At 48.3% G+C, this 23,593-nt stretch overlaps 1 protein-coding gene across 6 annotated transcripts in view; it reads left to right on the forward strand.

Annotated features, from left to right (window-relative positions):
- Positions 1-23,593, forward strand: part of LOC106849409 (sodium- and chloride-dependent GABA transporter 2) — a 38,353-nt gene that overhangs the window by 8,244 nt on the left and 6,516 nt on the right. For 5 of the 6 annotated variants that reach the window (XM_088164653.1, XM_088164654.1, XM_088164652.1 and 2 more), the window contains 7 exons: positions 466-687; positions 5,447-5,581; positions 6,448-6,588; positions 7,123-7,207; positions 9,360-9,492; positions 13,405-13,539; positions 22,221-22,324. In XM_088164653.1, the coding sequence (XP_088020779.1) occupies positions 466-687; positions 5,447-5,581; positions 6,448-6,588; positions 7,123-7,207; positions 9,360-9,492; positions 13,405-13,539; positions 22,221-22,324 (955 nt within the window). Of the gene's footprint in view, positions 1-16; positions 365-465; positions 688-5,446; positions 5,582-6,447; positions 6,589-7,122; positions 7,208-9,359; positions 9,493-13,404; positions 13,540-22,220; positions 22,325-23,593 lie in introns of all 6 variants that reach the window. The other variant, XM_088164655.1, reaches the window with a different exon arrangement.

A 23,593-nucleotide genomic window follows, 5' to 3' on the forward strand; every position in this document is an offset into this window, starting at 1 on the left:
CTCTTCCCGTGTCTAGGATTTCTGTGTGCTTTGTGGCATCCACCACATGGTCTGTAAAACCAGGCCTTGATAGGCAGCAACAGAAGAGAAGAGAAACCTTTATAAAGTACATTGTTGTCAAGTACTTGATCCTGCCATCATCCCCCTCGAGCCTCAAGTCTGTTCCTCACATGTGACACAGTGAGAGCTCCAGCCTGAGCTGCTGGGTCTTCTGTGTAACACTGGGCTTAGAGGATGGGCAATTTAAAATAACGAAACTAATAGTGGCTTTTAAGGACTGGTTTTGGACTCAGTAGTGAAAATGCACGTGCACTCTTAGCATCAGCAGGAATTGGTATGAGGAGAAAGAGAAGAATACTTCGAGGTGTGTGAGTGCATGTCCCTGCCCCTCTCTTGCTCCCATGGTCCAAATTTCTGCCTCTTTGCATGGCTTGTGCTGAATGTAATGAAGGAAACTTTTTGAAGGTGGGATGGATAACAGAGTCCCCGGTGCTGTCAGCAATGGTGAAATGGTGCCCACACACCCTGGAGTGGAAAAGGAGAAGGAGGAAGAAGAGGAGGAGGAGCAGACACTGGAGCGTGGTCAGTGGAACAACAAGCTGGAGTATGTCCTGTCCGTGGCTGGGGAGATCATTGGCCTGGGAAATGTCTGGCGCTTCCCCTACCTCTGCTACAAGAACGGTGGAGGTAAGTGCAGCCAGGCCACCAGCACCACTCCACCACCCATCCCAGCTCCTCAGCTGTGCCCAGATCATGAGTCCAAAGAGAAGGTGCCAACCTGTCAGCATGGTACTGCCATGTGGACCCCAAACAGGAGTTTTGAACCAACTGGGACGTGGATAAGTTGCAATATCCCAGGGTTTCTGATGGCTGTAGCTGTGTTTCCCTGAGATGAATGGAGCTGTGCTCCTGCTGGTGGCTGTATGCAGGGGGAAGGCTGGGAGAGCAGGGAGAGAACTCAGCTTTCTGAGCCGTGTGTCTCACTACAGGCATCCTGTGCAAATCTGATGGGGGGTCCTGCTGGGAGAGGCCACAGGGCCCCTCCTCAAAGACAACAAAATGTCTTTGCAGGCTCTGTGAGCAGGAACTCAGGGGAACTCCCAGGAGTTCTTGAACACAGCCCCTGCTCTTGTGTGTGTCCATGGAGGGCTGTCCCCTGGGTGCTGGAGGCAGGGGCTGGGGACACGGCAGACTGAAGGGGACTCTCCTGCCTTGGGGTGTAAGTACAAAGCCACTCCTGCCCCACATGGTACCCCCTTGGCATCTGCCAGAGCTGTAAGGTGTGGGAGAGGGGACCCCTGCCCCTGATCCCCATGGCAGGGCTGTGAGAGTGCAGACGGACATGGCAGAGCCAGGGAAGCAGGGTGCACTGAGGTGCCAGCACTCCAGTATGGCTCAGGCTGGGCTCAGCCATCCCCCCCGAGGCCAGGCTGGGCTCAGCCATCCCCCCCGAGGCCAGGCTGGGCTCAGCCATCCCCCCCGAGGCTGTACCATGCCTTGGCAGCAGACTTGGGGGCTTCCACAGTTTGCGGCTGCCTTCTAAAGGACAAAACTTTAAAAAATAAGAGCACAAAGTTTTTTTCAACTTTGGCTCAGAGACACGTAGAGAGAGGGAGCTGCTCTCCCTGTCTGGTGTTAAGCTGCTAATTGGGCCCTCCAGAAGGGCAGGGGAGAGGGGAAGCAGAGCTTGGCTGGGAGCTGGCAGGGAGTGAGCACTGAGGACCTGGGGCTGAAATCCCCTGGCTTGAGCTTGGGGTAGTCTCATGGGCCTCACTAAACTGCTTTTACCCCAGTGGCATAAAAGAGGATTAAACACTGTTTAGCTACTTCCACGCCATGCTTTGTTCAGTGCTTGTTTCTTTTTGCCAGGTGGTCAGGCAGTCTCTTTCCCTCTTGAAAAACGAGAAATTTTCTGCATGTTTTTTTTCTGGGGGAAATGCTTCTTGGCTGCTTGTTGAGCTGTGTCTGATCCCATTGCTGCAACTTTCCTTGGGAACGATTCCATTGATGGGAGAAGGACCTGGAATCCTGTCCAGGCACCCCTTGCCCTGAGTGCTAGGGGAGAGCTCAGGGAGTGCTCTGGGGAGAGGGGAGCAGCAGAGGCAGGACACACAGGGACTTCTTTCCCTGGGGACATTGCCCTGAAGCAAGGTCCTGTGAAGCAGTAGAGGCTGTGAGGGATTTGAAGTCCCAGGCAGATCTTTCATCTCCTGCCCCCTTTCCATGAGGTGAGAGCAAGGATGGGGCACCAGGCTCTTATGTGGTGAGGAAAGCAGTTTCTGTAGGATTTCTCCTGGAGCAGAGCAGTGTGATGGGGTGGTGCAGGACACGAGGCTCCCTCCTGCCCCATGGAACCCAGCCTGCTGCAGACAGCCCTGTATCAAAACCCTTGTAACGCCTCCAGTTGGATTTTAAAAGTTGCCAGAGGTTTTGCCTTTTACTCTTTTAGGAATGCTGGTGCAGGCACTTGCTTCTCCCATTCTTCTATAAAGGTGTAGTGCTTTTATTTAATTTCCAGCCCCAGGTCAATCACAGCCAGCCTACAAGCATTAACTCTTGTGCAAGCACTCCCATCAGTCCCATATTATCCTTATTATCAGTCCCATAATTCTGCCCTGCTGGGTGACTCTCTCTCTCCCTTCTGAACTGTGTGCAGGCAGTGGGGATAACTGCTCTCAGCTCTTGCTTTGCTTGCCTAAATATGAGCCTCTTCAAGAGAATCTGCAAAATCTGAGTTATGCAAAGAGCCAGTCACTCTTCATTTCTTTAGGGATATTTTCACATAACGAAGGAAGAGTAGTCCCTTACACATTTAATGCTCAGTGCATAATAACCAAAGCCCTACACAGTAGACGAAAACAACAAAGAAAAGCAAAAAATTGATATTTTTGCTCTTGTTTGCTCTTGCTTTCACCTGCAGGGGCAGGGTCAGGCCCTCCCTGAGCAGGCTGGCCCCACGGATTGGGAAATACCAGGGAAGCCTGTCTGGTGGTGTGGCTGCTGGCACTGCACCCCCTCCCCAGCTCCCCACATCTGCCAAGGCCCCTCACTGCTGAAATGGGATGGGGAGGGCACTGGGGCTGGTTATGGAGTCATTTCTCCTCCCTGTGTCCCCTGCTCTGCCGATTGACAGGGGCCTTTTAAAGAACGCAGACACTGATGGGAGGAAGAGTCTTATTTTACTATGAACACAAAGGCAACACAAAAGTGAAATGATACATTCAATAAAACTGTGCACTTGGCTTTAGCAACAAGCAAAAGGAAGCAAGGTGATGTACCTAATCATTACTTGACAAGAGAAAGGACAGGGATTGAGAAAGACAGATACATCACCAATTCCCTAAATACTTCTACCACCAGCCAGAGTCTGCAGTCTTTGGGGAGCCCCATTCCACAGCGAGGATCTGGAGAACCCTTCCCAGAAACTGGGAAAATCCTACGTGGTGCATCCACCCATAGGTGAGGTCTCCAAATTCACCCCAAAAGTGGGTCCAGCTTTATAGGCCCGAATCAATAAGTCAAAGTGACTTGATTATATTTTTAGCACACAGACTCCTGGATCTGATGGCACACAGCCCGACCAGCAGGGCTTGGCCAGAGCCCAGACCTGGAATGGGAGGGTTTTCCCTTAAAATACCCTATAAACAAACCTCTATTCATGGCAGTTAGCAAAGTTGCTTAAAACGATACATTTTTTGCATATAATTACACAAGGTTCTACAGAACTGGCATAAGTGTCTTTGTCATCTGTTTTGAGTTAAATAATTACTGATGATGTTCCTCACACAGTGCCCAGCATTCATCCTCTAAATCAGCTCTGGCTCAGCACACCAGTCCCCCCACCTGGGATGCCAGGGGATTAGGGCAGATTGCAGAGACATGTCTCTGCAAATTTTTCCTTCCCTCCACTGTAGTTCTGTGCTATTTCACAGCCTACACATCAAGACCCTCTTGAAACCTTCCTGAAACTCGAGATAACCAGAGGTTAAGGGACAGGCCAGACTGCAGGCTGCAAATAAGGGAAAACTGGGCTGGAAAGCTTAATTTGCTGCCTCAGAGACCTCTCCCGGAGCTTAGTTAAATATAAACTTTTATATGACAACAGTCTTTCTTAGAAACAGGCTTGACTTTCATGATGATATGATTTGTGCAAGTTGGGAGTTGAGGGGATGGTGTTGAGACAACTGTTTCCCCTTCACCAATTTTTGTTTGCTGGTGGAGGGACACCATGTGGGCAGATGTGCACTGTTCCTGCAGGGCTATCACTGAGATTAGAAAAGCCCTCTAAGATCACAGAGTCAAACCATTAAGCCAGCACCCCTTTCATCTCCTGTTTGGGATGTTTGGGAGCTACAATGGTGCCTTCCCTGCCTATTTTGCTCGTGGATTTTTTTTTTCCCAAGAAGATGGGCTGTGGCTCTGTACCTGGCTAAAATGAGCATAGGATGGGAATCCCAGCCAGTCCCCAAAGTTCCCCTTCCCTTTCCTAGCCCCTGCATGCTAGCTAAGCTTCTTAATGAAATCTCCTGGGTTATGAGTCCCCACCAAGCTGAGCCCAAAGCCAGCTAGCATCACACAGGCAGGAAAAGGCCTGTGCAGGGAAACCACAATTAGTGTCTGGTTGGGTTGCCACCTCTGACCCTGCATGCCCTGTGAGCTCCCCACAGCCAAGACGATGCTTTCTGCTTGACTCTGCCTCTTCCCTGCCCTGTGTCCCTGCCTTTCAGCAGGGTCTGAACAGCTCCAGTGGCCCATGATGTGTGGGTGGCACGGGATGTGCATGGACCATCTTGCAGGGCTGTCTCCTGTGCTCTCTGGGGTAAAGGCCATTACTGCAATTAACATTAGCCTGGGGTAATCAAAAGCCTGAAGCACTGAATCTCTGTCTGGCTGTTCTGTGACAGGGCTGGAACAGGAGGGCAGCCCTTAGCAGCTGCTGTGAGATGCATCCTTTCCTGCACTGCTGCTGTGAGGTGCTGCTTTCCTGCTCTTCCTTTGCTCATCTGCTGCTTTTTGCCAAGTAAATGATTGAGCAGCCCCACAGACTGGGTAAAAGTGTCAGTCTCCATGTGCTCCTCAGAGCCTTGGTATTGGCATCCACGGGTTTGTCAGTTTATTCAGTCACAGTAATCAATGTGAAAGGAGCCACCAACCTGATTAAAAGTTGTAATGCCTCTACAGCAGAGTATTCTTCTGCATTTCCATATAGCTATTTACACCTTTCTTCTCCATTCTTTGTACATATTGAATTATTCATGTAATCACATCACTCTAGAGGATGAAATTTTATTTGAGGAAAATTTTTTTTTCCTGGCATCCTGTCTGTAACCTTCCAATCTCCACAGCCACCATCCCTCCAAGGCTGTCCCTGGTGACTCACTGGAGACAGCCTGACCTCATTCCCCTCGTGGGGCTTACTTTTCTATCTGCCACTTGAATCTGCCAGGTGCCTTCTTCATCCCCTACCTCATCTTCCTCTTCACCTGTGGGATCCCAGTGTTCTTCCTGGAGACAGCACTGGGGCAGTACACGAGCCAGGGAGGGGTGACTGCCTGGCGCAGGATCTGCCCCCTCTTTGAAGGTGAGTGGAGGGAGCTGGGAGGGCATGGGGAAGTGGGGGAGACCCTGGGACCCCGGGGGGATGAGCAGAGATGTCACCCCACAGCCTGGATTGTTATTTCCACACATCCCCGGCCCACCTGCCTGAGGGGTGCCCCCTTTCCAAAATCCTCCTGGAAAAACAGGTCGCCTTCTTCACCAAACAGTTCTCACTGTTACATTGCACCCCAGTTTCCTTCTTCATGGCCACAGCCTTGGTCAGGAGCTTTGTGTCCAATCAAGGTTGTCCTCTAAGAGGTAAATGAGGAAAATGCTTCTGGTGGTTATGAAGAACCTAAATCATGCTGCTGTTTTTTTAAGTTGATGCTCTGTCATCTCTGTGAGTTTGCAGGTGGTGCAAAACCTTACTGGTGAAGGTGTCAGCTCTCTTAATAAATTGTTAGTAGTCAGATCCTCTGTGTCTAGCACTGTTTCATGACATTATCCAGCCTCAAGCTTTCCATCATTTCCCTGAAAGTCACAGTTTCCTCCTCCTCACATGCCAAATCTTTTAGATGCTTCTCCAACACTGCCCAGGGAAGGTGTGCAGTGTTAATAAAAGAGCTTCCCAAATACAAGTGAAAAGGGAAAGTAAAAAATATTTAAAAATTAATTTTATTGGAAGAGCAGGTGCCTCACCATTGTATGTTTCTGCCCCTTGGGTGGTGCTCCAGCCATAACCTGCTCACCCCCTGCCCAGCGTCCCTCCCATTGCCACCCTTTCACCAGGGAAGGCTGTGGCAGGGCAGCAGGAAGAGTGACAAACGCTGGGTGAGCAGCTCCCAAAGGGAATCCTCTCCCTGTCCCCTGGCACGTGGGTCACCTGCCTTTGGGGCTCGCTTTCTGCAGGAATTGGCTACGCCTCACAGGTCATCGTCATACTGCTCAACTTCTACTACATCATTGTCCTGGCCTGGGCCTTGTTTTATCTCTTCAGTTCCTTCACCATTGACCTCCCGTGGGGCAGCTGTGACCACGAGTGGAACACAGGTGGGTGTGGAGCCCTTTCCCTGTCCTCCAGCAGATCCCAGCTGAGGGAAACCTGCTGCTGCCCAGGGCCAAGCCTCAGGAGAGTGTCTTGCTCCTGTGTGGGTGGGACATAGGGTTTGGGATGCTGGGTCACTGCAGTGCTGTTAGCACTTTTGTGGCAGAGCCTTGGTTGATCTTGGTCTTTGCTGGAGAGCACCAGTGCTGTGCAGTGGTGACTCCTGCTCTGGGCTCCAGCTAACACAGATGCCTTATTTCTTGGCATCTTTCACTCATCCTGTTCTGTGTGTTAGCCACAGACCCAGTGCTGATCACTAGAAGGAAAAATTAAATGCTATCATCTTAAATGCCTTAGATTTCTTGCCAGCCTTTCCAAGGAAGGGATTTTTTTTTTGATGCATCCTTGGGACTATACTATCCTAGAGTCAATGTCAGTGAGTCTCAACACTGTGGATGGACAGGGAGGGATTTTTCAGATCCTCTGGTACTCTGGGCACTGCTGCTTACAGTTCTCTTCTCCCTGGGCCCTTCCCACAGGGAACTGCATGGAGCTCCAGAAGGCGAACTCCACGTTCAATGTGAGCAGTGAAAACGCCACGTCCCCGGTCATCGAGTTCTGGGAGTAAGTAAAGGACAGGCCTGTGCACCCCTTCCCTCTCAGACAGCATTTCCACGACACCCATGGATATTCCACGTCTCAGATATCATTTCCAAAGGACAAACTGCAGTAGCACATCCTATTAATCCACCCTTGCCAGAAGAGGATAGAAGAGGGGAAGCTGGGCAGGTCAGAGTGAAGGCTCTCAGGGCTGTCAGCCAAGGTTAACTTCACTGTGCCTGTGGTGTTGCTCTGGAGCTGTGCTGGCATGCCTCAGAGCCACCTGATTTTGTCCTTCTCTGATGCTGTGTTCCTGTTCCTCTGGACCTTTTGTCCTTTTTGGTCTCACTGACCTCTTTCCTTTGAATCCATGCTGCTGTGTGATACCAGCATGTTCCCAGGAGGCTCTGGCATGGTGGGTGGTGACTTTTGTATGTGCACTGGTCTTATCTCAAAAACAGAAAAAGAAGTGATGTTTTCACTGTAGGGTGACTGATTTGCAAGTTATGCTGAGGAGAGAACCTCAACAAAATGGAAACGAAGTGCTAGGGTCAGATAACTTCACACTGAAATTTGGTGCCTCGTGTTGTTTTCTCCCCTTGTGTTGTTACCCTGAGGTCCAGAGCAGCTTTATGTCTGACACAAAGGCATAGGTCTGTTGGCTCTCTGATGATGCTCAGGCCCAGTTAAGCATTGAGCTCTGTCTGAATGACTGTGCAGGTAACCCCTCTGCTGCCACCCTGCATTTCCCATGGATGGATGGATGGATGGATGGATGGATGGAGGGCTCTGTCCCCATCTACCCTCCAGGGTGGATGGAGCACACACACAGCACCCACAGGGCTTCCTCAGCTCAGCACAGGGACATTGCTCTTAAACTTCAAAGTCTTTAAATTTTCTTTGTCTCCTGTGTGCTCCCTGAGCCTGTGCTCTCCCTTTCCCTGTTGCTCACAAGTGATTGGATGGTGACCTGCCTTAGACTGCTTTTCGTGTGGCTGAACATTGGAAAAGTTGTTTCTATCACTGCTATGACCACCCCTGTGTTAGTGGGGAATAAGCAGCATGGGACTGGAAATTTCCACTGTCCATTGCTTCCGATGCAGCATCTGTTCCTGCCCTCCCTGGGCAGGGAGGTAGGAGGCCAGCATTTCTTTGAGGAGCTCTGACCTGCCAGTGGGCTGATGGCACACTCACAGGTCTCTCCTGGCTGCAGTACAGCACCCAGTTAGTTCCAGTCCAGTGGCAGCCTTTGCACTGGTTAGAGTCCACATCCTTAGAAGCAGGCAAAGAGCAACACGACGAAGTGGATCTGAGAGAGCAGTGTGATTTTTCCAACCCTGCTCTCACCCCCTCTATCACCTGCAAGGCTGTGGGGCGAGGAGGGCAGCAGTGTGCCTTAGACAAGGGCTCTCCAGCAGCACCTTTATTTTGGGATAATTACTGTCTTTTGCAGCAGGGTGGACATCGTTGCTGGACTCCAGTGTTGTGCAAGTCTCTCTCTGCCTGTCTCAGGCTTGGGTTTCTGGGACTGCACCCTGGGGTTCCACACTCAGGTTCAACTGTGTGGTGTGGGAGATGGAGGAGGATGAGTCCTTACTTTTGTAAGTGATGAGGAAGATTTGGCTTACACATGACATGGAAAGGCTGCTATTATCTGACCTCATTTGTACCAAGGTCCACATAGCCCAGGATTTTTTCTCCACGCTGGCTGCAAAAGGATGCTCTAGGTGGCCTCCTCTGACTGCACAGTGGGGATTTTGGTTGGGTCTTAGTCACAGAACGGGATGCTGTGCTGCTCTGTGTCCTGAGGTCAATTATGTGGCTGCCTCAAAAGAGAGAAGTGTGCTGTGGAGAAGGAGTTGGACAGCATTGCTTCTTGGGTGGTCTGATGAATTCTGCATGGTAAGTGCAGTACATCCCTCATTTTGAGGATTGGAGCATGTCAGAAATGTAGGGGAACTTTGTGTGTCCATGTGTGACCTGCCAGGCTGGCAGCAGAGAAGAGCACTGCTTAATTCCTCTGAGGCTTTCAGCTCAGAGCTGAACCTTGCTAGTGAGACAGCTTTTCTCCCCAAAGCCACCAGACACTGAGGAGGTGAGAACCAGCATGGTGTTGGGAACATTACTGACCATCATCAGTGACCCTTGCATGTTCCTTTGCTTCCCCACAACGCAGGAGAAGAGTGCTAAAGATTTCGGATGGCATCCAGCACCTGGGTGGTCTCCGCTGGGAGCTGGCTCTGTGTCTCTTGCTGGCTTGGATCATCTGTTACTTCTGTATTTGGAAAGGGGTCAAGTCCACGGGCAAGGTGAGTCCTTGGTTCAGGTCAAGCCTCTTCCCTTGGTCACAGCACTGGTTCTACTCACCTTTTATAGGTTTGGAGTGGTTCCTCTGGGAACCACTGTCTGCATAAGCTGGCAGGAGCCTGTAGGGCTCAGTGTACAGCAGGAGTATGAGCCAGGCTCTGTGTTTTCTGTAGGAAAGGATGGGAGCACTGAGGCATCTCAGAGCATTAACTTCCAAGGTGTATATCCCTCTCTAGTGCCTCTCCATCCACAGGCCCAGGAGACCCTGCAGTCCTCTGTGTATGGGGTAGTTGCATATTCCCTTCCTTCCCACCACAGCATGAGCAAGCAGAATGTTTTTGCCTCTGCTGGCAAGTGCAACTGGAAAATCTTCAAATTCATTAGATATAGACAAAGGTAACTGTGAAGGTCCCAAAGTCGTCTCTGCCTCAGCACCATCGGAGTTTTTATGGTTTTTGTTTGTCCCAGCTCTTCCTACCATTGCCCATTCTCTAGTAATAAAGGTCTGCTTTTTCTTTCCCCACACTAGTCACCACATTATTTCTTTGAATGTTTTTGGGAAGAACTGGTGTGACCATCCAGCTCCATTCCATGCTGTCTGTTACAGAGTGTGCCACTCTCATTTGCCCTGACCTCATTACTTAGTTTCTGCTACTGCCTCCTGACCCTATTCCCAGCCAGCTTTGTCTGGAGCCAGCAAGAACAGATGGAAATGAAAAAGTTTAGTGTCTTTCCTAAATGTTGTCTTCTCTGCATGTCTTGAACAAGCCATCATGTGTGATGGTGTGTAAGTTTTAGCTGCACCCATTTCCATCAAGTTGATGGCATGGATGTTAGCAGTTTCTCTTGCTTCCAGAATGCTCTGGGATTATGAAACATGACAGGGAACTCAGGCAGCTTGCAGGGATGATATTTTCTGGTTTTCATGAATAAAAATAGAAGAAAAGAGCAACTGCTTGCTGTGGTGGCCTGGTAAAGGAAAACAGAGGCAGTCTAATAACAGCAAATATGATATTAAGATACAGCAAATGTAGTGTGGGAAGTCTTGAGAACAAATTCAATCTATTTTAGATACCAGTTCTTGGTCCAATGCAAGTGATTTCTAGCAAAAAGCACTAGTCATGTTTAGATCTTGAAAACAGAAACCTTCTTTCAGTGGAGCAACAGCATCCATAGGTTCATCAACCCTCCATGTATTTAATAATCTGACTAAAATGATGGCTGTGGGAATATAACCCCACTGGGAAAGAAATATTCCTTAATTCTGAGGATTTGCCTGTGGAGGTCAAACACCCTGAGCTGAAATCACCCTTCTCAGATCAGCAGTGGCTCTCATCCTCCAGCACAGGGACTGCCTGACCCCAGGAGTGCTCCTACAGGCAGGAGGTTGTCACAGATGGAACCACTTTGCCGAGGCATGTGGATCAGATTCAAATAAAACCCTGGATGTTGTTGACCAGCATGTGACAAAATGATCACACTGATCCCAGCAAGGTTCCTAGTGATGTAGTTAGTGCTAACAATGCCCAAAAAACAAAAAAGATTGGGTCTGAGCCAAGCACTGAGTAATATCTCATTGGATCCAGATGTTCCTGTTGTTAGATAGAAGTTTGGCAATCTTAATCGAGCAAAATATTCTCCAAATTCAGGCCCCTGATCTCAGTGGAGGTGTGAATGGCTGTGGAGTGAAAAGCTTAACACACTCATTCATGCAGATTGTAGAGGATGTTACCAAAATATGAATCCAAATCATCCCCCAGGTAGTACCCGTTTGTACCCTGAGCTCCTAAAACTGATGTTATTAAGAGATTTAGCCAAGAATGTGCAATCTGGCATCCTGGAAGAACGTGCACTAAGGTTCAAAGACAATGAATTGTTTTTATGATTTTTGTTTTAATCTTGCTTTCATGGGCTGAGAAAGCTTAGACTTGCATCCTGTTATTTTCTGAAGGAAGACTTTGGTTGTGTGGTAAATACAGTGGTGATGGTTAATCTTGCAGGACCTGTAGATTTGATTTACTGTCACTGTACAACTCTAAATCAGAGCTCCTTGAAAATTTGAGACTATGGGGAATGATGGCATTTACTTGTGCTGAAGAATCTTGTCCTTGGTTTCTACAGTGTGCAGGATGCAGACTCAGAGGGACAGGGATGAAACTGCTCCAGACATCTCAGGCAATCAGAACCTCAGCAAGGAGGCATTTTTCACTGATCTCTGTGTCAGTGTTATGCAAGACTGCTGAGATACACAGAGCAGGGCACATGAAATGTATAGAAAACCTGGAGCTGCAGATAGAGAGGATAGTCTAGTACTGGGCTTTTCCAAGGATGGGATATCTTTCAAATCCTGTCCTACAATACAATTGAATCACTGGAGAGTGTGTGTCCTGACTAGGGGGAGGACTTGCAGAATCAGGGGCTTTGGACATTGCTTTATTCAGATGGTGTCTATAGGAGTGGATCCAGAAAATAGAATCTCTTTTTGAATCACTACTCAGATCATAAAGATTACCCAGGGGCAGAGCAGAACTTGTCATACTGTCCAGGGAAATAATATACTTGTTCTCAGTAGGATGTCCCCTAAATGCAGAAACCTCCAAAAATGAGTCACAGCCTGTGACTCCCACTAAGGGATGGTGTGCTTTTAGGTGAATTTTAAAGCAACTTATTCTGGATGGATGGGCAGGTGTGAGAAATGGATCACTTCACATCATTCCATTTTGCACTTTCTTCAGAGATGAGCTCTCCAGTGCATAACTGCCAGAGCTGAGAAAAGAGCTGTAGGGTAGCATTCAGATGAAGCATGCTAATGCAAGTCCTCGCTCAGCATGTCCACACAGGAAAAACCTGAAGAAGCAACTTCTCTTTTTTTGGCCTAGCATGATAATGAACACCCTCTTCTCGAGGTGGTCAATAATTCTTTAAGGTGTGGAAGCAATGCAAAAGGATTAATCACATTACTTGTATTGTTGAGGTTACATGAGTCTCAATGTCAGTTTGTGTGGGAAACAGACTGCAATGTGGTGTCATTGTGGTATGGTACAGCAGCTAGCCTGAGCAGTCCTGAAAGTACCCTGGTAGTCCCCAAAGTGAGTGTCACATTTACCACAGGTGAAGTCCCTGAAGGGATTAACTGATACTGGTTTCCAGCTTTCCCCCAAGGGATGTAGCTCCTTTGCTAGAGGAAAGGGATTTTAACACTACCTGAGTGTGTCTGCAATGTTCATGGGGCTAGTGGCACAAAAAGCAAGAGAACACGTGTTCAGGGTCCTGTTTGGGTCTGCTTCCTTGGTGGCAATTCCGAGATGTGCAGCCCTGCTCTGCCTGAAATGCCCATGATGGGTGACTGAACTGGGGTCACTCAGAGGCAGAGGTCACTGCAATGGGAAGGGCTGGGCACAACCCCTCTGCCACTTCCAGCTCTGAGTTGGGGACGCCCAGCATTGTCCCTGGTGGTCCTTCCATGGCAATCATGTTTCAGGGTGTTCCCTGCACACCCTTTCACCCTTGCCACTAAAGGCTCTGGAGAAGGGACTGTCTGTGTGTCACTCAAACTCTGTTTGGAGTAGGGATCTGAAGATGGGAACAGCTCATTTTCACATTCAGGTAGATATTACACCACTGCCTTTGGTAGAGCCACTCTGACTCCAACCTGCTGACAGCCTGGCTCAGGATCTGGATCTCTCCTAGGACTAGAAAGGCTTTCTCTGGCTCCAGACATGCAATGGCATATCCTCAGTTTCCTGAAACACGTTTCTTTCTGCTGCAGGAGACAGCAAGGTGCTGAGCAAAGCAGCCTGACCTGTCCCCTGCCCCCCTCTCCCAGCCTGGGGGTCAGCTCTGTGCTGCTGGCTGGCACTGTGTGCTCTGGCCCATGCTGCTGTCTCACACTTGTCCCTTCCTGCTCCTCCCAGGTGGTATATTTCACTGCCACGTTCCCATATGTCATGCTGATTGTTCTGCTCATCAGGGGAGTCTCCTTACCAGGGGCATCCCAGGGAATCCTCTTTTACCTTTATCCAGACATCAGTCGCCTTGGGGACCCTCAGGTAAGGTGGAGGGCGGGGGAATGAACAGCTAAGCTGTGCTTGCATGAATTCCTCTGGCATCCCTCACTCTCTCCTTTTTGTTTTCCTACTCTCTTTCTTCTAATTTCTACTTTCTTACTTCTAATTTCCACTTTTCCCCCTCTGTGGCTGTAAGGCAGAGCTGTGATATTGTGATATTTCCCTGCTCTCTTGCCCTCCAGTGCTGTTCCCACATTTTCCTGTCTGAGTCTGAATTGCTCAAGGGTATGGGCAGTGGGATTTAATCCTTTATCATGACTGGTGCCAGCTGTCCCTCCCGTTTCTTGGGGTGACTCCTCTGCTGTTGGAGCCACTTTGCACCGTGCCAGCAGCTTGTGGGGATGAGCCCTGCTCCTGGCACATTTGCTCCATCTTCTTTGGGAAGCATGCTGGGTGCATGGATGGTGGAAGCCATGGCATGCAGCAGCAGCAGTCCCTGGGACCTGGCTGCCTTCCCCTCCTTCCCATCCCTGGTGAGAAATTCCTGCCTGTTTGACAGGAGGGTCAGCGCCCGACTGCTGCTTTTAATCTCTTTGGGACAAGTTCTTCCACGTTAAATCCTGGCTCCAGCTGAGCTGCTGTACCAGCCTTTGTGTGAAGGTGTTTCCAAAGGAGATTAAAGGGTGCCTGCCTGGAAAATAGGCCAGCAAAACCCTTGGTAACCCTATTAACTCTTTCTCGTCTAGCACCAGTGCTGCCTCAGTTGTTACTTTTGTGAATGGGAACATAAGTAGATGTATGGTAGGACAGCTGCTCCCTTGGCATGAAAATGCAGAAAAGCATGAAAGGGCATGAGGACAGGTCTGTGTTTGCTGTGATTGTGTCTCTATTTGCACTGATGAGGTGCAAGAGGCTTCTGAAATGAATTAATATTTTTGAATGGTGCTCCTTCTCTTATGAAAAGTCCTGTTGTTACCGTGGCTGTGTTGCCCAGGGGACTGAACTAAGCCACCTCAGGCGTGGCATGGTTGGTTCTAACTGTGTCCTCATTAGGTCTGTCCTGGCAAACTTTTTCAATTGCAGCCTGTGCTTTAGAAGCAGAGCTTCCTTCCAGCCTAGAAAATGTTGGCAGAAAGGCAGAGTAACCCTTCGAAGTAAGAGGATGGCTCTGAACCAGGGAAGGAAAATTCCTGAACCAAGGGAGGAAAACTTGCTTCTCCTTCCCCACTCCACATTCCCCAATGAATGCTTTGCTTCTGAGGGAGAAAAGCAGGATTTGGCAGCAATGGTTGCCTTCCTCTGGCATGTTTTAACCATCCTACTGAACCATGTGGCAGGACTGGAGTCTTCTCTTGTCTTCCCATCAGAGAGAGAAGTGTTAGTGCCCCAAGCCCCACATGTGTGTGGCTGTGCCCCCCATCTCTGTGCAGGGACTGTGGTGTGAGTCCTGCCAGCTCATGGGGACCAAGTTGATTATAACTGATTTGTGCTCAAAGGACAGTGAGCTGTAATTGTTTACCAGCCATCCTGCACTGCTTGGAAAAATTGAAGATTCTTTAGTGCTCAGGAAGGGATTCTGGAAATTAAAAAAAAAAAAATAACCTCTCTGATCTGAGCCTTATGAGAAGGCATCTCAAGGGGAGATTTAAATAAAGGGCAAACAATATACAAGGGGACAAAAATCAAAGCTCTTCTAAAGTATATGAAAAACTAGGTGAAATGAGGGGATGAATTATTTATCAGATTCTACCAGGGGAGCAGCAACAGCTGAGATCTGATTAAATGTCAGAATATCAGGCTGATGTGTGGAAATCATTGCTTTTCACCTGCCAAGTGACCTTGGACAGAAGTGGGAAATCCTGTCTATGAGAACTTAGTCAAGCTGATTGATGATGGTCTCTTCTGGCTATGAAGTGTACAGTGCCCTAAATCTTCCTGCATCTTCATTTCCTCAATCTGTGAAATGCCTGTAATTAAAATGGTAAATGAATTGCATTTGATAGGTAGATCAGACCATACAGACAACTGCCAAACCAAGGTGTTGAATAAGGAAGACCAGTTATGCTCAAATATGAGCAGATAACAGTAAAACCACCAAAGAGGTCACCTATCTTGAACTGCTTGTCCCCAAACAAAAGAACAAAAAAAAAATTTCTAAAAACGAACTCATAGTTCATGTTTTTAATATGTAGATTATTCAATATTATGATGTTAGCAAGTCAGCCATAACTAGGCCCAAGATCTTTTTCCACTCCTAGACTGCATTGCTGTGCTCCAGATGCATCCTGTGTATTTCACAGTGTGGACCAACAGAGGGTCTTGGGATCATCCTCCATTTCTACTTTTGATCACTCCACCCTTTGCATTTATCAGTTTTATCAATAGTTTTACTCAGCAGGAAATGCTGGAAATTTATGAATATGATTAAGGACAGGGATGCATAGTGGGATCCACCAGAAGATGAAACAAGAAGAATTTAGAAGTAGAACTAAGATTTAAGTGTATAAAACTGGTCATTGAAAGAATTTTTTTCAGATGCTGTCAGGCTTTCTGTTGATTGAAGCTTTCACATCACTGCCAGTCACTGTTTAGATAGACATATATAAAGAGAGGACAGATGGGCTTGATGCCAAAAGTGCTGTCTTATGTGTTTGGGTTTGCTTTAAAGAAAAGAAATGTAATAGTCTCCTTTCACTCTGGTATCAAGTCTCTCAGCTAAATTTCCTTAGGTTTAACGAGTGAGAATGGAGAAGGAGTTGGGCTCAGAGGCTGCTGAATTTCTGTCTCTCTGGAAAAGCAGCAAATGTTTCTCAACACTTATTTTCCTCTTGTAATTTCCAGAAAACACCCATCATGCTGTATTTGCTTGTACTTTATCCATTCTTTATATAAAGAAAGAAGCTTCTGTGATAAGCTGCTTTCCACCCATCCCAGATGTAGTGAAGGCCCCTGAATCTGGGGGCTGTATCCCAGTCCTGGGGCAGGGAAGCTCTGGAGGTGCCAGTGGTCAGCAGAGTTGTGCATTTCTTTTTGAATATCCTTCCCTACATCCCTCTAATTTTCTTTCACCCATTTCCCTGATGATTGTTTTTTGGAGTGTTTGCCCCTGCAGAGAGGACAGAAAGAGAAGGCAAGAGAAGACGCCCTCAGGTTTTTTTTTTTGGGGGGAGGTTTGTGCACTCTGCCTGGGGCTGCAGAGGGGGAATGCTGAGGTCATGGTTTGGACCAGGGCAGCTTTTACAGTCAATGCTGAGCTGAGGATAAACCCCTGCAGCCACCACAAGGGAGGATGAGAGATGTGTGCATCCTGCAGGGCCGGGACCTGCTGGGTTAACCATAGGCCCCTGTAGCCACGCTGGGAAGGGGTCAGAGCCCCAAATCGTGGCCCTTCCTGCTGCTGCTTCTCTGTGAGAGGGAAGGGCGAGCACAGGCCTCCTAAATATTATTTGTTCCCTGTATTTATTGTTTTCTCAGCGGATCTTTGCCCTGACACAGCATGCTGGGTTTGCACAGTTTTTTCCCCTTCTGCAGGTGTTGGTTTCAGGGCACAGGAGGTCCCACTGTGCCCGTGTGCCCTGGCGGGGCTGTGCTTGTCCCCAGCCCTGGCAGAGGGCTGTGAGCCCCTCTGGGGTCCTCTCTGCTCCCACTCTGGGAGAACAGAGGGCAGGCAGGGAGAACACAATGCTCCCACAGCCTGCCAGAGGGGCTGGGGTTGGAATCCTCTCCTCTGCCTTGCTGGAGCAATGCGTCCCCCGTGGTGTGAACCACAGCTGTATTTACCTTAGATGGCTTCCTCTGCTTCCTTGTCCCAAGCCTGTTCCCAGCCCTGCTGAGCCTGATCTCATAGCGGGAAGGAATAAAGTTGGTTACTGGCTGGCTGCCTGCAAGCAGCAGGGCAGGGAGGACCACAAAGTCCAGCTTCCCAGGCAGCCAGGAGCATCCCTTGGAGCATCCACTCGCCCCTTCACCTCCCCAGGGCAGACAGCTGTGTTCCTGGGGATGAACCACAAATCTGTTTTCTTGTGGTGTTTAACGTGACCCCAGTGCTGGGAGGCCCCTCCTGAGTGCAAAATGTCCCTCCAGGTCCCCAGGTGTCCTGAGGTATGGGGATAACATGAGGTCAGTTTTGTGGGGGCCTTGAGTGCTGGCACAGAGGGATTACTGGGAACAAAGCCCCTGTTCCTCACTCCCGAGGAGTATTTTTCAAGCAGGATTGGGAACACGATGCTTAGCTGGGTGTTGGCTGTGCAGACGGAACAGGAACACTTTTACAAATGTCAGTGACCCATTCCCTGTCCTCCTCTCTGCTGGGATGAATGGGGATGGGGGAAGAATTGCCCTGGGCTGTGCAGCCGGGCCTCAGCTCTGTGCTGGTGCAGTGCTGTGGGATGTGGGCTGCATCTTTGGGCTGTGGCCAGCCCTGAGTGAAGGGGAACGTCAGTCATCTGAAAATCGTGCCCTGGGAGTCTTGCAGTAAAACCTGAGGAGTCACCATCTCCCTTTCTGAGGCAGGGATGTGTTTGTGTGGTGCAGTGGGTGGGTAGTGCCAGTGCCACAGGCTGACTTGTGAGCTGTGAGCAAAATGAACTGTAGCTCAAGACTTGGCTGGTTTTTGCTCTCTGCTATGCATTACACCCTCCACACAGCGTGTACTCACTCTGTGCTGTGTCTCTCCTTGCTGTTTGGGACAGTTCAGTGCTTCTCAGCATGCCACCTATATCTGATGTATGGCACCCACTGGGGTTCAATGATGTTTTGCTCGAAAGTGGTCTTTCTGTTATTTGTAAGCACTTAGATCCTTCCTTAGGAAGTTCTCAATCTCAGTACTGGGAGCTATTAAATTCCAGTACAGATAATAAAGTGAATATTGCTGAGAAAATTAGGAGTGAAGGAATGGCCATAACCATCTTGTATAACTGCAGCTCAAGTGTAAAGGTTTTGGCTGAAAACAGAGTAGGAGGCTATTGCAAACTGGAGTAAACAACATGTTCAAAGAAATTGAATTAAAAATTAAGTAATCTGTATGGCTTAGAAAAATGCAGACAATAATTAAATCAAAATACCCATGCTGCCAATATGCCAGCAAAATCTGAACAGGATAAACTTTACCAATCTCTTTGGGAGCAGTGGCCAGAGAACAGCAGGATGCTTTTATCTGCAGTAGAAAGAGAGCCCTGCCTGACCCTGCAAGGCCTTTTAGTCAGAGTGGTCTGGGAACAGCTGAAAGAAAACATTTCTCTGAGTCATTACAGGGAGAGAAATGAGCACAGGCAGCAGGCTGGGGAGGAAAGGTTTGAGTAGCTGTTTGCTGAAGTGAGTGGCCTGTGTAGCCCCCATGAGCCCTGTGGGGCTGGATGGGCAGTCTTGCTGCTGGTGAGAGGCTGGAGGAGGCTGGACCCCTTCCACTCCCAGTGAGCCAGTGGGTCATGACCAGTGGGTCAGGAGCACACGTGGCATTAGTCCTGTGGCAGTCCTTTGACCTCCAGGCAATTTGGGAATTACAAGGAAACTGGGAAGGTTGTAGATGTCTCTTTGTTTGGCCCAAGAGCTGCAGTAACCTTTTAATGAGTGAAACAATGTGCAGGCAGCCTGAGCCGGTGTTCAGAGTCATGCTAAGTAGGATCATAAGCTCTGCAAGTCAAGCTTGGCTTTATTTACAGTTTCAGCCACAGACTGCCCTTGCTTCAAACGGGAGCATGTGCTAAGGCAGGTCCTGTATTCCCTAAAGTTATCCCTTTGGGGCTGGACTCCCACGCAGCCAGGTGTGCACCCCACAAGTGTGGGATTGGCCAGAGCAGACAGCAAAGTGAGGAGCCCAAGACCCCATGCTGTTCTCTGCTACACAGGGTTATCACTGGGCTTTAGAAATGAGCCACATCATAAGCCACAGAGCTAATGAAGCTTGGCCTCTTGATATTTGGCTTCCACCATGGCTGGTAAAGCACTAGTTCTTTTCCTGCCTGAGGGGTATTTCTCCTTTTCTTGTGTGATTTATGTGATATTTAACACTGGTAGACTCTTCTTCCCTGTAGCTTTCTGCTCAGTGGGGACCCTGAGTTTCTGTCTTTTTCCCATTCCCAAACTGTGGTGCAATTCATAGGTAGCTGATATCCTTGAGGTTTCTGACAACTGTTAAATCTGGTTGAAAAGCATCAACTGAGTCTAATGTTATGACAAGCGTGGGGTAGGCAGTTTAATGGCAAAAGTCTTCTTGTCTTGACAAATTAAGCTACAAGAGCTTACAAACCCCATGAGAGGGTGTGTTCTGAGCTCAAATTTTGTCACAGCACAAGCTGGCTTGTAGCTAGGCAACTAATTCAGCCGTAGATAAGAGATTTGGTTTGAGTAGCCTGGTTCAATAAACAGGCCCCTAGGTGAACAATGATAGGATATATTCAAATCCAAACAGGAGTTTCACCCAATGAAACTGGGTGAAATCCCTAAACTGCATCCAAAACTGCAGTTTAATGCAGTTCCATCCTAAACTGGAGGCGCCCATTGGTCAGAGAGCTGAGCAATCTGAACTCCCAACCAATCATATGTGTATGTTGGGAAATCCAAACCCTTTATTTAAAGAGAGAACCTTTTTATCCTCTATTTAAGGTTTATTTTAACTCCATTTTAACCTCTTTTTAAACCTCTATTTAAGGAGGGTTCATAAGAATAAAGTGCTTTTGTCATGTGAATCACAGAGTGTCGTGCTGTCTGTCCCTGACCCAGCACCAGTCAACGTTATAAAATTTGATGGAAAACAAGAGCTATAACAATGAACAGCAGAATAAAAAGCAAACCTAGCAAAGGATTTGATCCCAGTCTGTGCAAAGATGTTTAAATTATTGATGCAAAGGTGTCTGCTGGTCCAGCTCACCTTAGTGCCTTGCTGTGCCTAAAATGTAGCTGCAAAATGAAAGCTGTGGCCTTACTGCCCACGAGCACTCTGATGCTTTAGGAATCAATTTTAAAAAGACCTTTGATCTTTTTCTACTATTTTTGAACTGAAAAAATTAATATCTTGCTCTCTAAACCCATCTTTCCATTCATCTCCTAAAAGAGTAAGACACTGAGGTCAATTACTTTTTTGACTTCCCAGTGCCTAGAATTAGTTGTTCCAGTCTCATCTCATCACCTGTCCCTTCCCATTCTACAAATCAGAGATTTGATCTCATTCCCTGTTTGATCTGAAACCCAGAGTCCAGGGTTTCGATGGACTTAAGTGTAGGCTGTGGGGTTGAATGTTAGACAAGTGGCTTGCAGAACAGTCAGCGAGAGCAGTTTTTACCAAACCTAATCCTAGCAGCACTTGCCTTCTCTCCCTGCTGGGGTTTGCAGCAGTGGGCAGGGAGAGGATTTATTCTGTGCATCTGTGCCTTGAGCAAAATCCAGAATTTCTTCTGGAAAAATGGCAGCTAATGGGATTGTAACATGCCTTCATAAGCTCCATCAGCCCAGCAAGGAGAAAAAGTAAATATAAAACAAAACCTCTCGCCACATGATTGTACTTAGGCCAGGATGGAAGAGGAAAGGCAGAACCATGCATTAGCAAGGGTGGCCTGAGCAATGGGCCTGGTTGGGCAGGTGCTGCCCAGCATTGCCTCAGGACATGAGATCTTGGCTGACAGATACAGCTGTGATTTAAAGGCATCAAAACTCGTGGAAAGCACTGTGGTGCTTTCCATTGCCTCCTGTTCTTCTTGGAGGGGTTCTCGGGCAAGGCTGGCATTTGTCTGAGGGTTTATTGGCACTGCCACTCTGGGAGAGGAGAGTGGAGTCAAATGGAGACTTTTCTCATAAAGTTGTCCCAGCAATACTTTATTTCTGCTTTTCTTTTGTCTCAAGAATCTACCCTTCAGCACTGGTTGAATGATTGTCTTATCTCTGTTTTATAAAACCCCTAGGAAAAAAAGATCTTAGAGAACAGAGGTTTATTTAATAATCTTAGTCATTGCTTCATTCCTCACCGTTGGTTCCTGCTTTTGCTGTTGTCTGCAGAAGGCAGTGACAGTGCCTGAATTGGTGACTGCACACAGCTAGGCTTTCAGATGAAATTTGGCATTGACAAATGTCAGCCTTAGAGCCCTGGGATGTGTTACTGACAGTGAGAGCGAGGGGCCTCATGGGAATAACAGTGTTCTTGTATGTTCTTTTAGGAGCTGTCTTTTGCAATCAACTCTGTTTATTTCTAGTATTCCTCCACAACTGAATTTCGTTTAAGTTTTGGAGTTGTTACGTTAGGTCTTGGACGGAAGGGCCAACACCACAAGCTGTATGTACCACCTGTCCTGGCCAGTGGCAGACTGGGCTTGCCCAAATCAAGTACCCTTCCTCAGGTGGCACAGGGCTTCTTCAGCTCTCATGGAAAGTGTTCATCTCTCCTCTTCTTGCTGGAGGGCTCTTGAGTGTCACAGGGTGCTGCAGATTTGTCAAAGAAAGAAAGAAAGAGGTGGTTATGAAGAGCTATATGTGATTTGGGTGGGTGAGGCTCCTGATGTATCCCTTCCCTTTGGCACTCCTAGCTCCCCTGGGTGCCTCACTGAGCACTGTAATTCCTGGCACTGTACACCCTGCCTCTAGAAAAGCCTTGTTTCAATGCAGAGTCCTGCTGCCCTTCTGATCCCTGGCCTTTCTGGTGCTTACAGCAGCCTTTGGGCTCTGCCTCTTCCCATCTGTGCAGTGTCTGTGCTGGCCTTGTCTTCTCACCTATGTTTGCATCTCCCTGTTTGCAGGTCTGGATGGATGCAGGCACTCAAATCTTCTTTTCGTATGCAATTTGTCTGGGATGCCTGACGGCTCTGGGCAGCTATAACAAATACCATAACAACTGCTACAGGTAACTGCTGCCTTGAGCCTACCCCTCCTGAACATCAGGGATCTGCTGGAGGCTGCTGGCCTTTGGAAGTGTCATGATTTCTGTTTCTACTCAAGGCATAGGAAAACTTTTTCCAGGTGTTTTCTCCCCAGATCCAGTTCTCTGTGCTTTATACCCAAGGGAATTGTCTGTCTGTCCCCTCTTCCACACTCTGTAAAGTTAGATCTTCTTCACTAGCTTTGTGACCCCAGCCCACACTACAACCTTCCTTATTACATGGGTGCACAAGCAGCCACAGGGGGAGCAGAACTGTGAAATCTAATGGCTCTCAACTGGAGTCCTTTCACCTTGTGATTTATCCTTCTGTGGTTCATTTGGACCCAGTGACTGGTACAGCTGTCAGTGCTCTGGGTTCCTGTGTGCTATCTATGGTTACATATGAGCCTGCAGATGTGCCTTGTGTTTATTGCATGCTGGACTGCAGGAACAGAAATGGACCAGGTTGCCAGATAGAATCAGACTGCTGAGTTGAAGTGGTCCAGTGGAAATAAGCTCATTTTGCTGTATGTGTACCCATCCCTAGGGTTTAAAGGCTTGTGGGAAGAGGCCACCTCTCTTCCCACACTTTCTCTGCTGATTGGGCTGCTTCTGGCACTGACTTCTTCCCCATCTTTAAAATTCAAAATTGTGGTTGTTGCCATTTAAGGTCTAGGCACACCATTGTCTACATGATCCCTGGCTGGCATCTTTCTTCACTTCAGGAGTTCATTCCTGCTGCAAGGCTGCCTCTTCCCAACAACAGCTGGGCTAGGATGCCTGTTTCTTTTCATGTCCCTTCCCCCACATTCAGTTTTCAGAGAAAGAGCTGTAGGAAAGGAAGAGATAATGGATCTGTTTCTGGCCTTCAACATGTCCTTGGACATTAGCCCTTTGCATGCCCAGCCTAATAAGTAACATGGAGATGATGACAGGGGCTGCTCAGCAACTGGGTTGTAAAGACCTTCGGGAACTGCAGCTGGGAGTTGCTGTAGAAAGGGGAGAGATCTCTGTCTGCACAGGGTGCTGTGATTCTACCCTATATGCAGTTTGGCTTTTCTAGGAATGCTGGTCTTAGTTTTGGTGTAAAACCTTCAACTAGCCTTTCCCAGGCATGGATCCAGTTTTAATGAGTCACTCCTGTGCTCTACAGGCTTAGTTTGGGTAAGAAGACAGAACCAGGATTTAACAGGGGAGAGGGACATCAGCATGGTGCCCCACTTTGTTATACCAGGCCAGGTGTAATCTTTGGTG

The sequence above is a fragment of the Sturnus vulgaris genome, chromosome 5 (assembly GCF_052056855.1).
Source record: "Sturnus vulgaris isolate bStuVul1 chromosome 5, bStuVul1.hap1, whole genome shotgun sequence".
NCBI lineage: Eukaryota > Metazoa > Chordata > Aves > Passeriformes > Sturnidae > Sturnus > Sturnus vulgaris.